The sequence below is a fragment of the Gymnoscopelus microlampas genome (genome assembly GCF_963454915.1).
Source record: "Gymnoscopelus microlampas genome assembly, chromosome: 16".
Taxonomy (NCBI): Eukaryota; Metazoa; Chordata; class Actinopteri; order Myctophiformes; family Myctophidae; genus Gymnoscopelus; species Gymnoscopelus microlampas.
In genome coordinates, this window is record NC_139953.1 from 22028290 (window position 1) to 22045867 (window position 17578).

At 42.0% G+C, this 17578-nt stretch overlaps 1 protein-coding gene across 1 annotated transcript in view; it reads right to left on the reverse strand.

The window, feature by feature from the left end:
• Positions 1-8701: 8701 nt before the first annotated feature.
• Positions 8702-17578, reverse strand: part of utrn (utrophin) — a 227020-nt gene continuing 218143 nt past the window's right edge. The window contains exons 80-83 of the mRNA XM_084082101.1: positions 14842-14917; positions 14357-14440; positions 12568-12593; positions 8702-10416 (exon numbers count right to left, since the gene is read on the reverse strand). Of these exons, the coding sequence (XP_083938227.1) occupies positions 10408-10416; positions 12568-12593; positions 14357-14440; positions 14842-14917 (195 nt within the window). The 3' untranslated portion in view covers positions 8702-10407. The remainder of the gene's footprint in view (positions 10417-12567; positions 12594-14356; positions 14441-14841; positions 14918-17578) is intronic.

Here is a 17578-nt window from a genome sequence, read left to right on the forward strand (position 1 = left end):
CACAGAAACAGCACTTGTAAAAGCTCCAGACGACCCCTGTGCTCTAGACCCATTGTTGACCTGTCTGTCAAGCATCAAATGCTGGATGAGTGAGAGCTTTCTCAAGCTAAATGAGGATAAGACAGAAGTTCTCATAATTGGTTCTATAGTGAGCAGACAGAATCAATAGTAAGTAAACTCGGTAACCTGACTGTACAAATGAACCCCTAGTGCCCATACCCTAGGTGGGGTTGGCGAAAGGGCCTCTTTGTGTGGAGTTTGCATGTTCTCCCCGTGTCTCCTAGGGTAGGTACCCTCACAAAAACATGCAGTAATCCTGGTCTCTATACTGCCTCCCCCTGGTCAGCCGGGGCGCCTGATGGAGGGTAAAAGAACTGGTTGGAATAACGTGTTCCTTCCACACGTTATGTCTAACCAGGGAACCTCCCCCCTGTCGGGTGATAAGAAGCGGCTTGCTAGCTCTCATGCATTGAAGGAGGCATGAGCTCGGCTCTAGGCTCTCCCTAGCAGGCAGAGGGAGTGTAGTGCCCAGGATTACATAGGCAATTGGCACTGGGTGAAAAAATGGGTTACAAAAATCCTTTCTCTCGGCTTGATTACTGCAATTTTTCTGCCCTGCCAAAGAAAACAATGGACAGATTACTTTTTAACTTGTGGCAGCCAGAGTTTTAACTAAAACTAAAAATTACTCCAATTTTAGCTTCACTACATTAGCTTCCGGGTGTTTTTAGGATTGATTTTAACATTCTTTTACTTGTTTATAAAGCTCTCAATGGTCTGGCACCTTCCTACCTCTATGACTGCCTGCCTATATTATGTTCCAAACCGCCCCTCAAGTCTTCTAGTGTTGACCAGCTAGAAGTGCCTACAATGACATATAAAAAACACAGTGAAGCAGCATTCTGCTTCCACAGGCCGACGGCGTGGAATAAACTCCCATTACACCTAAGACAGGCAGCCTCTGTGGATAGCTTTAAAGCACAGCTCAAGTCAAGACCTATTTCTTCACTCTTGCTTTTAGTTGATTTTTAAATCTCTGCGTTGTTATTCATGTCCTCACTGTTTTGCCTGATTCACTGCCTTTTTTGCTATTATTCTAATGTTGCTTTATACTTTATTGTTAAATTATTTTTTACTTTTTCTGTAATTGTATTGTTGCTCTGGTAAAGCACTTTGAGCTGCATTTCATGTCATGAAAGGTGCTATACAAATAAAGTTTATTATTATTATCTGTGACCGTATTGCATCAGTATTACTGTGCCAAGCTAATTGTTTTGAAATGTCAGATTTTGTTGTGAATTACTGGATGGGCTAAGTGGATGAGTGGTGGAAAGACATGGATGGATAGAGGAAGGAACAAAGCCTGAACATTAAAAATACTATGTGGTCCATTTTTCATACATGGTGTGCCAAGAAAGATCTGGCTATTTATTTTAAAACAATCACCAAAATGGAGCTGAAGCAGGCTCTGTCTCAGTTCTATGCCAGTATGAAAAACGGTAAAGGTGAACCCCATTTGTCTGCATGCTGCTTAGCCCCTTTCGGGACCCTGTTTACCTTTTTTGTATTTGGGAAGACGGTAACCAGGGTCCCTTGACGCTCAAAGCACTCTCTCTCATATTCGCGGGTACCACTGTCTCGTCTCGGGCTAATAGCTCGTCGCTTGGAAGTTGCAGAGATTTCTCAAAGGTACCAAAAAGAGCAATACTAAACCGCGGTTAATCTGCATTAATGCGCTCGGATCGGCGCTGCCGTTTAACATTTTTAATCATTTAGTAAAGCTAAATTTCCTCTCTCACACTCTGCTCCACTTCCCATGTCCCGCCTCCCCGCGTTGTGATTGTCATGCAAGCATGTAGGAGCTCGCCAATCAGAGGCAGTACCGTAGGACCATAGAGGTATGCGTAGGACGCGCAGCTTGTCAGTCACCGCGGGGAGGCGGGACATGGGAAGTGGAGCATTGTTTGAGAGAGAGGAAATTTAGCTTTACTAAATGATTAAAAATGTTAAACGGCAGCGCCGATCCGAGCGCATTAATGCAGATTAACCGCGGTTTAGTATTGCTCTTTTTGGTACCTTTGAGAAATCTCTGCAACTTCCAAGCGACGAGCTATTAGCCCGAGACGAGACAGTGGTACCCGCGAATATGAGAGAGAGTGCTTTGAGCGTCAAGGGACCCTGGTTACCGTCTTCCCAAATACAAAAAAGGTAAACAGGGTCCCGAAAGGGGCTACATGCTGCTATGTGTTGCTCGGTAACCATTCTGCTAAATGTTTAGTTACTGAACTATACTGGAAGTCTGGCACCCCACTCTACATTGTAAAATCCTCAGGCTTTATTTGACTCAAATAGTGTCAAATATTATATATATATATATATATATATATATATATATATATATATATATATATATATATATATATATATATACACACACACACACACACACACACACACACACACCTTTTGTACACTATCTGAGTCTAATAAAAAAGTTACAGACCCATAACGGTCCATTTAGACTGCTGGTGGTCCCTCAAACCAACGTTGAGAACCAGTGACCTATATGACAAAATATTAGTCAAAAGAAGATATGACTTTTCGTCCCAAAACATCCTAAATTCACCGTTGCCATGGAAACCATGTGATAAGATCATAGTCTATCTCTGGTAAACCTATAGTAACATTTTAACCCACCAAATTGGACAAATCTCACTTCACAATCAAGTACACAAGTCATCACATAATACACTTCTTTGAACTTTGACCTTTCATTAAACAAATTCCTCCGTAGATATTATAAGTTAACTTTTTCTGCATGTGAGACGGTCAAATTCACTGGTAAACATGGGCATATCGGTCGGATCGGCAGTCGTGCAATAGGTGTGAGGGCATCGTAGCGGCCCGAACCTCTAGTTGCAGAAAGAGGTGCATCGATTTAGTCTAATGTTGCTGAGGCTATTTGCTAGATCCCTATGATAAAGAGAAGGGCCATGGAAGGGGATATGTTACACAGTAAGCCTAATCTTGGGAGGAATGGTGCACATTATTTCAGAGTCATGTGGTAAACATGTATCATTTTGATTTTTCATAATCCATTCCAACTGCGATTGCCTTCCAAAGTTTGCGGGAGGGAATTTGACTCACACATTGAGAACAACGCAGAGCCAAAACTCTGCGGCACCTGAAGGGGTGCCATAAAGGCTACAAACGTCACTGTGTTGCAGAAACATACCCCCCCCCCCCCCCCCCCCCACACACACACACACACACACACACGCACACGCACGCACGCACGCACACAAATGATCTCAGAGTTTTCAGGATTAAAGCACTCAGCAGTTCTGACTGCAAGGGAGAGTTCATTTCTGTTGTACTCACCCATGGTGATGTCAGGAATACTTGAAGATTTTTCCCCCTTCCTGTATGATGGAGAGGGAGATTCCAAATGTTTCGCTTTGATAACATGACCAAAAAAAGGGGACAAAAAAGTCTCAGGAATCCTATTATCCTTAGCACTTGTTAAATTATTGCTAAATAAATAATTTCTGGAAAATCCTCTCACAACTGTGCAACATGCCAGAGCCTGCTCATGCATTGAATTGACCCTTTTCACAGCAGCCAGTCTGAGACAAGTAAACACAGCTGAAGCTAATAACATTAACAGTGGGTGTGTTTCATTTAGGTGTCACTATGCCAGCACTAAGGCATCGCCTGTACAGTTAGCTTCCCGCTGGCACACAGAAACACAAAATGAAACACACCCACTGTGTTTACCTGTCAAAATGGTCACTGTGAAAACTGTCCATTGGAAGGAAGATTCTTTACTACCTCCCAGCTCCCACATATCGCATTTATTTTACCTTTCAGCAAGATTAGGAGTGATTATGAGATGCTTGATCACTATGGGTCAAAATCTGTATTCATTACATATATAAGCCTACGTTGTAACAATTTGCACTGAGCCTGTCATGCAGTCTGTAAAATGACTGTCTGATTTAGCTATAACTGTACTTGTCTAGCAGAGTGACTCTGCCTGATTACCAAAAAAGCCCAATATCTCTGTAAGCATTTTGGTAGCCTTGTTCCCAGACATCTCTGAGGAGAAAATCCTGGTAACGACCTAATGCAGAGCATTTCGAGACTTCCATTGTATCCTCAAAGCTGTCTTTTTTGACCAATCACAACAGGTTTCATGCACAGGGAATGGAAACAGATCTGCAAAGTATCAATGTAACTTCCTTGGGCAATACTTTCGGTTACATTCTCAGGAGCACGTCTTGCCTAGCGTGGCATTTTGGATCTACACCAATCAGCTTACAAAATAAATACTCAAAAGACTTTCAGGAGGACTTTGCAAAGTGAATGATCCATTTCATGAATTCATTAAAAAAAAAAGGATAAGGAACACTACCCACCCTTTTTCTAATGTTGACCTTGCCTTGAGAATATACCTAACTTTGCCATTGACCAACGCGTCCGGGGAGGGTTCATTCTGATTTCATTTGAAAGAACACCGGGCTTTTGAAATAAAGGCGCTATATTGATGCTGAAATACTGTTGCGTAATTGCTTTTGTGTACGTTTCTGGAGGAGCACGAAACCTGGTCCTAGTCCTGGCACGAAAAAGTCTTAATCTGACCCTGTAGCCAGGGCCTGGTTGATGTCTGTAAAAGATATAGCAATTTCTTCTTACCAATCGATCACCTGCTTGGGGGCCTTGCCTTTTTATCCTGCTACTGTAACTTTAAAATCTAAATGAGGCAAATGCATCAGAGAAAGGGTGGGTCTTTGACATTGTTCCTTTTTTTCTTATTTTCTTTTACAGAATATTTTCCAATAGTTCCCTATAATCTTCTTATTTTGAGCACACAGTTGCTTCTTGTAAAAATAAATCATCCAGTAAACTAATAACAGAGAACATGAGGTGCTGTTCTCTTACCATAGTAATACAATAGAATAGATCCTAGAAAAACAACAACAAAATATGAATATAGCTATTAGCAATTGAATGAGGATGTTCAAGGCAAAGTAAGGGGGGAGGGAGCTAGCGAGCGAGGGAGATGGGAGGGGGTGGGTGAGAGAAGGAGGGAGCCACCTACACAATACTCCAGAGAGAGAGGAGAGAGCCACCCACACAATAATCCGACCAAAACTGGATACCTGAATCTGATACTTGAACCGAGTTGTGTGAGTGTGGAATGTGGGGGTGTTCCTCTCTCTCTCTCTCTCTGTGTGTGTGTGTGTGTGTGTGTGTGTGTGTGTGTGTGTGTGTGTGTGTGTGTGTCGGGGGGAAGGGGGGGTGTGTGTTATGATGGTTGGCAGCATGTGGGAAGAAGTAGCAGAAGTCTAACAGCATGGGAGAATAAACTGTTGCAGAAGTCTGTTGCAGAGCCGGTCCTGATGCTGCGAAACCTTCTGCCTCGTGGTACAAAGTCTGTGTGAGGCGCGGTGGTGGAAGAAGTACTCTGCTACAAGTAAAGGTATTGAAGATGTCACTTGAGTAAAAGTACACAGTACAACAGATCTATAAGCTCTCAACACGGCACATTGTGGCACGTTGTGAGCTTGCAGACCGGCAATGTTGATAGTATAAAATAGAGATTCATTGGTTAATGTATGTTTTGTAATAATAATCTAAATCAGCAAAGTAACTAATAGCTAGTTTTGAAATAACTGACAGTGGAGTTAAAAGTACAATATTTGCATCTGAGATGTAGTGGAGTAGAAGTACAGTATAAAGTATTGAAAATTGGACATACTCAAGTAAAGTCTCAAGTAACACAAAATCGTAGTTCAAGTACAGTATAGTACTTGAGTAAATGTTCTTAGTTACTTTCCTCTGTGTACACAGCACCTCTGTTATGCTCCATGTTCTATTTGTATTACTGTGTGATGTGTGTGACCAATCATTAGCAAGCATCATCAGAATGTGTGATAATACTGTATGCATAGTCTACTGCATGGCCATTTAATGTCCAGTCACTGTATTAAATGTTTAGATGCTGTATGGTGAATCTGACCTCCAGTCTATGCCCCCCATAGACTAGCAATTGATATATCCCCCCGATATTATACATTTAAATGCTGTATGGCAAATCTGACCTCCATTCTTTGGAGAATATTAAACATTTAGATGTTGTCTGGAGAGTCTGACCTCCAGTCTGTGGATGATATTAAGCCTTGATATGCTGTATTATTTTAGAAAAAGGTTGCTGTAACTGTACGGACCCAAGAGTATACTGTGTGGGTATGGAATGGTAAATGGTGCATTTATATAGCGCTTTTATCCAAAGCGCTTTACATAGATTGTGCATTACATTAACCCATTCACACACACATTCATACACCGATGGCGGAAGAAACCACACAAGGCACCAACCTGCTCATCGGGAGCAATTAGGGTTCAATGTCTTGCTCAAGGACACTTCAACACTAACTCTGGGGGAGCCTGGGATCGAACTGGGAACCTTGCGGTTTCCAGTTCACTCTACCCGGCCACTCTACCCCTGAGCCACTGCCACCCCGAATGCATGCATGTGTGAGTGTGAGCGTGTGACAAAGACATGCGCCCTTTTGGCATTCATTTCAGCAAATTATTGGGGATACAAGAGGTGAGATTCAGTCCAATAACCATAGACCTGTTAGGTTGCAGATCATTTTCTGCTCAGACATAATTTGATGCGACAAGAGCCTGCTGACAGGGTGCTAAAATTAGGAGATTTTGCACCATTTCATCACCCCTATAGTCACATTGAATTTATGACCAGCAACAGCCAACAGAGATGACAACGCCTGAACAGGACCTGGAAGAACATTAATTGAACGTCACATATTATTCTTAAGAAAGGCTGGAATAATAATTGTATGCCACATACCAGTGAATAATATCCCTTAGATGAAAAATGTGGTTTGAGGGGCTTTGTTAAAAGGAGCCAGTGTGCTCTCTAATTACTTTTCATCATTCATTTTGGCAGCACTCTCGCTGCAAACCCATGATACTGTTACAACGTCCCGGTGTATGATTGCTTCTTTTGATGATAATCATGATAAAAGTCTGGGCCAGGCAATGCTGCATATTTGGTGGGTAATGAGGCCTTATTTGCATCATTTCAGGTATGGGTGTCTGAGATGCTTTTGATTACGGTGTAATTCTCACAGATGATCGAAAATAGCGTATTCAATCCTGTAAGTGATATTCACTTTAGCACTTTACCAATTTTGACTCAATTTACCATGACAGTACAAACAATTCAACTTCATCTTCAAATGTATTTTCACATCACAAGTTTACAGGTGTGAAAGTGTGTGAAATTCCTTACCAATGATTTAAGATTTAGTCATGAGAATAGAGAAAGGACAGAAGGAAAAAGTCAGATAACAGGACAACCATCAAATATACATAAAGTACTGTATGTGCTGTTTAAAAAGAAACAAAAATCTGGCAGAATATCAGTCTCTTGTGCAAGTAAAAAGACATCACCTAACAGTGGATATCGGGTTCCTTGCCGATGTGTATGCTGAGGAACTCAAAGCCACTGACTTCTCCACTGCAACTCAGTCGATGTACATGGAGGCGTGCTCTCTTCTCGGCCTCCTGTAGTCGACGATCAGCTCCTTCGTCTTCTTGCCGTTCAGTGCAAAGTTGTTCTGAACCATGACACCATTAAGCTGTGATCTGACCTTGTCCCTGTAGGCCGTATCATTATCGCTGACAATCAGACCCACAAACAGCATTCGTACACAGCTGTTCCTCACCTTGATGTGAGAAAGGGCGGTGTGAATTGCCAAGGTAATTTCATCGTTGGTGGAGCTATTGTACCATATTCAAATTGCCATGGGTCCAGTGTGGCAGGTAGCATGTAGCATGGAACAGATGTAGTCCTTCTCAAAGCATTTGCTGACAATAGGGGTGTGGGCGACAGGTCTCCAGTCATTCAGACATGTTACAGTACCTTGGAGAGCATGGGGATGGGCACAATAGTGGACCACAGCCTGGGAGAGGGAGAGGTTGAAAATATCCGCAACACTCCCGCCAGCTGTTCTGCATGTGCTCTGAGAACGTGGCCTGGGATGTCATCAGGGCCAACCACCGTAAGGATTTTAAATTGAAGGCTCTGCTCAGCCTCCAAATGTTTAATTTACAATTTAGGCCTTTGGCAGACACTCTGGATGGGCAGGCCTCCTCAGGTGGGGCTGTTTCTGTCTGGTTGGTGCTGTTTGCCTCCAACCCGGCTAAACAGGGTGTAATTCTCACAGATGAGATGATTGGAAGCAGTGGATAGATATTTCTGATGACTGTTAAGAAATCCTATGAAGTGATATTTATATTACTATGAAAGGTCTCTCAACTCAAACTACCATGACAGTACAAACAACTCATGCATAAACAACAGGCAGCATACAATTATATTTCACAGGTTGCCTCCTTGACACAGCCATATTAGACATTTTGTTTCAGAGCTGTCGTTTGTACGCACTGTAGGATATCATATAACAAAACAAAACATCAGATCAAAGCAGAGACCAAGCTTTCACTGTGATTTTTCAGACCATGTTCCAGACTGCTCCCCACCATGTTTAGACTATGTGATCAGAGGGGCTAACTCACCATACAAGAAGTAGCTCAGATAGTCCAGGTTCTGGGAAAATCAGTTGGTGCTCCTTAAACAAGTAAATAATGCACAAATAACTATAACTAATTTGTTATAAAAAAGTTTTTATTTAGAATAAAACAATGTAGCCATATTACACGTAGTGTGGTCAATCTACTCTACAAACCTCAGGAGAAACGACATAGTTCTGCCATGGTACGGTTTATAATAATCTTCATAACAGTTATCATTATTATCATCATCATCGCCATCAACATGGTCACCATTCCACAGTTGGGAGGAGGTTATAGTAGTGTTGTTAAATCTCACAAGTCTTACAGGATAGCATATAGTAGCACGACAACACAACGCAAGTGAGGGACCAGTGCTAGAAGACCAGTGGAAAAACAACAGTTAATACTCATCGGAACGGGCGGCTAGCTTCAGCAGTTCACGCAGACCCATTGTGGTACAGTAATAGGAATTCTGTTTGTTCTCGTCTTTCAAACTTGGTATCTCCTCATTGCAGTGTACATCAATACAGTAAGCACAAGCTTAGGATGCCGAACTGGGCTGTTTGTGTTCTGTGTGCTAGTTGCACAAGGTATAACGTTCAGTCGAAACAAGTTTACAGACCACACGAACGGAAACTGTGTCTATGAGTCTGAGGTAGCAAGGCAATCATGGCTTTCTTTCTGATTTTTTTTTCAAACATAAAGATTTTAATTTTAATTCTTTTCATATAAAACTATTCTACATGATGACCGCGGGCCTGATTACAAACCCAATTTTGGAACGACTCAAATCTATATTTTCCAAACCTCTCTTTTTTACACACGCACACTCCATCTTCAACTTTTCAGCGTTTCTCTCTGTCTTCCACACGTGGAATGACAACTGTATAGGCACAGAAGGGGTTTAAAGTTTACATCAACAAATCAGGGTCGGCACGACGATGCCGACAGAATCACATCAATGCTTTAAAGGGGACCTTGACATCGAGCATGCTACAAGAAGGACCTTCAACCAAAGAGATGCTTTGAGGATTGAGTCTATGTCTTAAAAAATATTATGATAATAAGAAATAGGTACTCTCAAAATCAGAACAAAGTCTGTGGCCATGACTCTTGTTATGACAGTAATGGAGTAATATGTAGTGGTGTGTGTGTGTGTGTGTGTGTGTGTGTGTGTGTGTGTGTGTGTGTGTGTGTGTGTATGTGTGTGTGTGTGTGTGTGTGTGTGTGTGTGTGTGTGTGTGTGTGTGTGTGTGTGTGTGTGTGGGTGTGTGGGTGTGTGGGGGGTGTGTGTGTGTGTGGGGGGGGGGGGGTGTATGTGAGGTAAAAGGCAGAAGATAGCAATGGAATGACAAAATGTAACAGTGTGATTCCCAGTGAAGGCAGAACTAGACAAGAAAAAAATAAACATACAACAGAAAGCCTGCCCCACCCTCTTAACATCAAAAAGCGAATTTTCACTATACAAAGCCCCCCGTTCACCAAATAATTATCGGCATATCCAAACAAATCACTGACAAATGTTTAACCAACTTAAGGTACAATCTACAGTTCATAAAATGTACAGTTTGCATAGTACAATACAACAAGGTGGTAATAGTAGTAAAGGTCACTGGTCCTGTGTGTCTTTGGGTTTTAGGGTGGGTTCTCTGGCTAAGGGGGCAGGGGGGAGGAGGTGGTGGACTAGTTCTCCATCACTGTGTCCTGGGGTGTTGAGGGGATAGAGGAAGTCTTGTGTGTTTGGGAATGCTCCTGTCTCCCTTCGGACTCATACTGTACAGACACAGGCCGCCCAGGCGCTCACATCACCTGTAAAACCAGAACGGAACACAGAGCATATTAGATCGATAATTCATATGGTGAGGTTCAACGATGCAAATATAATAATAATAGCCTATGCACAATTTCACACCTTCATGAGAGCAAAAACGGATCCAATTCCAGGCTGTAAATACACTCCAGAGATCACAAAAAAAAGTATTATTCTATATATTGGCAATATGAATAGTTTCAAAACTGCTGCAGCTGCCTCATATCTCTATACCGAGACGAAGTTGTATGGGAATATAAGAGATCTGAAAACGGAAAAGGAAGCCCCTCAGGGCTGTTGCAAATAGTCTGTTGGGCGGAAACCTTGTAACTTTTCAGCAAATGGAAAAAAGAACCTGTGTTCTAATGGATCCAATGTAGTTAGTTATTATTTAGTCACACGCTCGTTAATACTTTTCATTGGTTCAATGAAACCCACAGACAGACTTAACAACTTATACTTCCACTTACCCCCCCAAAAAAAGCAAAAATAGCCGATCTACAAGCTCGAGCTTGTAGAGTTTTGCCACTTTTATGTGACACTGTAGTATGACGAAATAAGGCATTATTTTACGAAAAAACGAAAAAAGTTGAAATATGGAGATAGGTTTCTTCCTGACGAAATGGGCTGTTGAGATAAAGGTGCAGGTATAGGCTGGTGTCCCCTAGTTTGTTCTTACATTGTTGTCTTGTTGGATCTAGGATGAGGCAGCCAACTCTACTGACCCGTTTGACAGATAAACAAATAGGGGGGGATAACAGGGTGTTTAAACTGAAGGGTGAAACAAAAAGACAGGTGTGAAGGGAAGAGAGAGGTTCTCAGCACTTTTCTTCCCTACTGTACAGAATGTGGTGTATGCTACGACTGCATAAATACTAAACTGGCCAGACTTTGTGTGCATTTCATGCTCAAACACCAAGCTGGGTGGGGTGCACTAAAATCTTCTTCGGCAAAAAAAAAGTATATTTTTCTCACGTCGTCAAAACTTAGTTTTCCTTCTTTAAGGACTTTTATTTAACTCAATTCAAGAAAAAGGTCATACTGTACATGTAAAGCGTATTCGTGATATTTTCCCATCTCTTTTGTACATATAGTGTATGTATTTGTTGATGACATGTATTATTGTGTAATTTTTGTATGCTGTGCTGATGAATTGAATTACATGTAGGACCACAATGGAAACAAGTCCCCAGGACTTTTTTGTGCTATCTTTTTATCCTAAATGTCTTACTGTACCACGTGTAATAAAGTATTCAATCAATCAATCAATCAATGTCAAAAAGAAAAGCATGAAAAGCTGTTGGACATGTGGCTTTATAAAAGGAGCCACCGAAATGGAGACGCACAAAGCAAACAAACAAGCAAACTAACTGGTGCATGGCGGTTATTAGTGGAGAAACGATGGTAGGGGAGGATGTAAAAAAGTGATGTAAACAACTGAGACACTGGCCAGTGACTGTGCTTTTCACAGCACCTCTGGACTAGAACCCATTTTAGCACAAGACATCATAAAGTGGAATCGAAGGATGCGCTAATGGAGCTACTCAGAAAAAACATTAGCTATGCCTTTCACACTCGGAGGTCAAGGTTGACGTCTTCTCCGGTGACAGGAGATGTAATTTCGTCTACAAATGTTGTTCTAAAATGTTTGATTTACCTTCTCTCACTTTGACTAAATTACCTCCTTTCTGGAGTGATACATGCATGTACATGGTGAAAAGTGAAAAACAAAGAACAGAAAACACACAAAAGGAGCAATCAGTGTGTGTGTGTGTGTGTGTGTGTGCGTGCGTGCGTGCATGTATGTGCGTGTGCGCTCCCAGCCTCCCACAGATTCTAATCTGCAATCACAGTGAGCAAATATAAACATCCACTTCATATTTATGCTAGCCTGTCATCATGTTAGCTCTGCTGACTTTTACGTATGTGGCTATTTATGTTGTTTGAAGGACTGGTAATAAATTATTACTATGCAATAGGCAACATGCAGTAGCATTGGATATAAAGGAGAGCATACCATCAGTAGGGAATTAGCTGTAACCCATATAAAATGGGTAGGATGGTGAATGGTTTATTTCTATAGTTTGGCTCATTTCAGATTCTAACCGGTGTTTTAGCACAATTATGAGGCTGTAAGAACCATGTCTTACCTGTGGTCTTGAGGAGAGGCTCGAGGCTGCAGGAGAAAACCACAAAAAGCCAATATGTTAGTTTTAGAATATGCACTGTGTAGTTCAGCTGTCCCTTTTTGATTATTTCGAAGTCTAGAGTAAGTTATTACTCCCTCTGGGTCCCTCGCACACATATTATGCACGCTATTTCGATGGCTGAGACCATTGTGCCTTAGAGCAGAGCAGTAACCTAATGCTAATATCCCCATAGCACTCTGCCAGATTAGAATGGATTTGTAACTAAAACCCTGATAGGAGTTTCGATCCTGAACATTCAAATACAATTTAAAGTCAGCAAGCGGCAACTCACTACCAACACTTTTTCTTCTTTATTTGATGAACATTGCCCCCAAGGTAGCTTTCCCCTTCAATCCCTGCCACAGCGGATAATAAGGGCCTAAAGTTTTCTCCTGATTTAATCAAATAATTAATTCACATAAAATTAACTGTGCTGAGAGGGTACTAGACATGTTAATGTTTAATGCTACTCTTAATGCTAATATTTCACTGAAATAATTTATATTTAACTTAATCATTTGTATCCCATCAATAACTATATTACACAGACCAAATTCTCCATCCAAAATTGCATTAAAACTAGCAGGAACCTCATAACACGGAGACATGAGACTTTTGAATGAAAGAATACAGACAAAGTGAAGAGCTACCCCGAGGCTACACATGATGGAAGGACACAAACAAACATGAGCTTCTGTCCAGTCTTACATCAGTCCACCCACACATACTGTCCATGCACACGCACACGCTCACAACAGGATGACAGGGGAAGAACAAAAGGAAAAGGAATAAAGGCAAAAAATGCAGAGGCGTGTGAGAGTTGGCAGAGGTTCTTGAGTAAGGAAGCGGAAAGCAGAGGAGGAATGAAGGACATGGTTGAGTCATAATTGTTTATGAGTAAGAGTGCTTTAACCGTTTCAGGACTACAATGCAACCCCCCCCCCCAACACACACACACACACACACACACACACACACACACACACACACACACACACACACACACACACACACACACACACACACACACACACACACACACACACGCGGCTGGCTGGCTTTCTTGATCATACATATGATCCATTTGTTCCTTTTAACTATCACTGCAGCCTGTGAATGGGAGTGCTGCTGTTGTTTTAACCAACTTTCCCCTATAGAGAAGGCTCTAGATGCGGAGTGTGAGAGAGGAGAACGCAGAAAATGGAGCCACTAATTTGGAGGAAAAAGGTAAACTTCTGACGCTTTTAGGGCGGGTGTTTTGTTTTAGTACACAAACACGTTGGCCTTCATCCTGTTGGAAGCCAATTGTTCCCACTGACAGACAAGTCACTATTACTGTGTCTCCAATTACTGTCAAAAGGGTCATTCAGGTTTTCAATTATCTCCCAACTCCAGTATGGAGGTCGGACAAGCATGCTATTCCTCACAAGGCATATTTATAATGGCCGTAGCTCCAGGTGAACACCACTCCCAAAAACAAAATTAGCGTGGACGGTTGAGCCAAGCAAAGCTGTTGTTATTAATTGGACTATTCTTTTCAGCGAGCCCGGAAGCACAGGGGAGAGATGGGGAATGACATGGCAACACACATCTCTGGCCAGATTTGAACCAGGGAGAATGTGTTTTTTTTGTTTTATGCTGTTTTGTTTTGTTTTGTGCTGAACAGTGACTTGACAGGGAAGGAAGGGTTAGACTAAAAGAAGGGAAGTACCCCCAGTGGGTGAAAAGGACAACGAGTAGGGGAACTTACGACTGCATGCGGGGAAGGTGTTGTTAATCTGTTCCATTACATCTGCCAGGTCTGAGCTGCTGTTGTGGGGGTCCAGCATCTCCTCTGTAAACACGTATGTATGCACACACACACACACACACACACACACACACACACACACACACACACACACACACACACACACACACACACACACACACACACACACACACACACACACACACACACACACACACACACACACACACGTTCATTTTCCTTTTAACCCCACTTAATTGTGGCACAGTAACAAAGCATGAGTTATATGTGAACAGCTGGATGCGTGTTTGCAGTCCAGTGTAGCCGCTCCCATGGCGCTTAATTGGCTAGAAGGGGTTGTTGTGCATACCGTATACTGTATTATCCGTATCAGCAGCAACAACAGCAGCAGCAGCAGTGTGTACAGTATGTGGGTCTCATAGCAACAGCAGCAGCAGCAGAGTGCATGTGTGTGTATGTCTCACCTGAGTTTTCATTAAGTGGCCCTTGTTCTTGCACACTGGGAGAGGACACGCCATTTACCCTTGAGTCTACCTCCGGCTGAGAGAAAGAGAGACAGAGGGAGGGAGGGAGGGAGAGGGATAGACAGACATACGATGCAGGTAGAAAGAAAGAAAGAAAGAAAGAAAGACAGAAAGAAAGAAAAATGATTAGAACTATTGTAACTGATTGATATTCAGCAGCATTGTAGCTATTGCTTGTACAGTATGTACTGTAACAGTAGCTATGTAAGACAGCAGCATGGACACTCGTATCTAGAAGGCCTTCAGTAAAGAGCGACAGCAGGATGACCTTCAATATGTCCTGTCAGAGAAAGAGCTCCCAGACAACAGATGTGTGTGTGTCATAAAGTAGGAGCAGATAACGAAGCACCTAATTTAAAACATTTTGCTAGCACAACATACGCAGACATAAAAAAAAACACTTGGCACCAGCTGCTCTAACGACGGAAGAACAAAACAGTACCTTAATTGCTTGTCAATAGAATTTCAGTGTTCTTTTTAATTGCTTGTCAATAGAATTTCACTGTTCTTTTTAAGAAACAACCTGGTACAGCTGATTAACTGGTTGAACACATTCTCCCTTGCAGTCAGATGACCAGAAGAGGACAAAGTCCAGTGACATTTCCTACAGAATCCCTATGGCCTTTAGCTTTCAACTGCAAGACACCAAATCAATGCTCACTCCGCTCCCAAAACCCCTCCCTTTCGATCCCTTCTCCCGTCTCCTTTTCTCATCCTTCTTTTCACTCTCAATCGCTCCATTCCCCCGGCTGCCTCTGTCGATCCCTCCCCCAGTGGTGTAAAGTAACTAAGTACAATTACTCAAGTACTGTACTTAAGTACAATTTTGAGGTATTTATTTTATTTTACTGGATTATTTCCAATTTTCTGTACTTTTACTTATAGCGACGCATTGTGAGCTTGTAGATCGTCTATTTTCAAAAGATTTGTATACATTTGGAAACTTGTAAAATGGGACATTCTGCATAATGAATACTTTCTAATTTTGGCACTTTAAGTACATTTTGACGCCGACACTTTTGCACTTTTACTCGAGTACTGCTCTCCCCTCGCCTCGTTTATCTCTGCCTGCCCCTGGCGCCAGTAAAGGCTAACGCAATGGAGGTGTCTCTGGAGCCCAGCCAATGTCTCGAGGCCCGTCTTAGAATAGCGCAGGTCAGTGCTTTAGTCAGCCTCCGGGAGCGCACATTATAAATACATGGGCATCCCCATTGGCGGGCATTTATCATTCCGGAGGTCTGCGGCAGCAACTCTGCGGTTGACAGAAAGGCACGCTGACATATCGACTGGACCCTGGGGGATTTTGGTCTCTGCGCAAAAGCACAGTCATTCTGAATCAGTGTGGTGCTGTGTTCTTCTGTGTGCGTGTTTGCATCTCAGAAGCTTTATTCAGCAAATACTTTAAGTTAATGATAATTAAATGTAAAAAAAAAAGGTTCCTTTATCAATTTGTAACTCCTCCAAGAGTGTATGAATGTAACGAAAGGGACCCCGTAAATGTGTTTTGGGGTAAACTGATAGTCACATTGACACATGGTAAATGGATGACAATGTTCCATGTTATATTTGAGTGTAAAAACACTACCATTATGAGTTTCAGACAAAAATATCTGCCAAAGTACTATATAACTCGCCCATCTATGCAGAAACTAATTCTACTATTGCAATCTGATAAGCAAAGAGTTATTTATAAATTAGGTGCTTTTCTGAAAAATGTTCTACCTCTGTTTAAGTAAGGCTCGCCTTTTGCTATGTATGTATGTATGAATATTATGTAATGAAAATGTATGATATCTGTGCTCCATACCATGTGAACATGGTCGTGGGTTAAATAAATGATGATGACAAGAAATAGTAAATAATAAGTAAATAATAGACAGTAGAATATACACTTCAAATACATGATATGAAAATCACCAGGTGCATTCAGATGCAGAGCACACAGTATGGTAGCAGCTATACATCTGCTACCCCGTCTCCCTTCCTTCCTTGGTCTGATGGTGTGTGACGTCACTGTGCCTCCAAGATCTAGGCAGAGAGTCAAAACTCTCTCTGCCCGTTTACTCGGTCTCATTATTGGTTTGGACAGCTGTTTGTTTGGTTGGAAGACCTGCATGCTTCTCTCCCAGCAGGAGCCATCCAACTTTACAGAGCAATTAGGCCGGGCGTAAACAGATATTTAAGTTATTGATGGGGAGAAACCGGAAATGGGCTGGAGACCCATGGATGGAATAGTAATGATGTGATTAAGAAGACCTGATCTGTGAACGCACGGTAGACAAAGGAGGCCGAACAGAGTCAAATGTGAATGGGAGCTTTTGTGTCCGCACATCTATTATGAACTTCACGTGTCTCGTATATGCAATCCATTAAAGATGTACTTATTTCTCACGGTCATCTAGGGTTCTTTGTGTGAACGAAGTGTGCTTTCCATTCTAAGCTGTTGGCCTCCTTCCAACAAAGACAAAGCCACTGCTGATCTTACAGAGACCATGTACATTCCCTGAAGAAACCCTGTTCCATTGTCACAGGCGAAGGGAAATTCTGTTCTTGAACTATCCCTATTTTCTCTGCTATGTAGTTTCAATTGTGTATATGTCTGTTGGTTTTTGTAAAAAAAAAAAAAAAAGGAAGCAATCCATATGTATGAACAGAAATGTATAATATTACCCTGTGC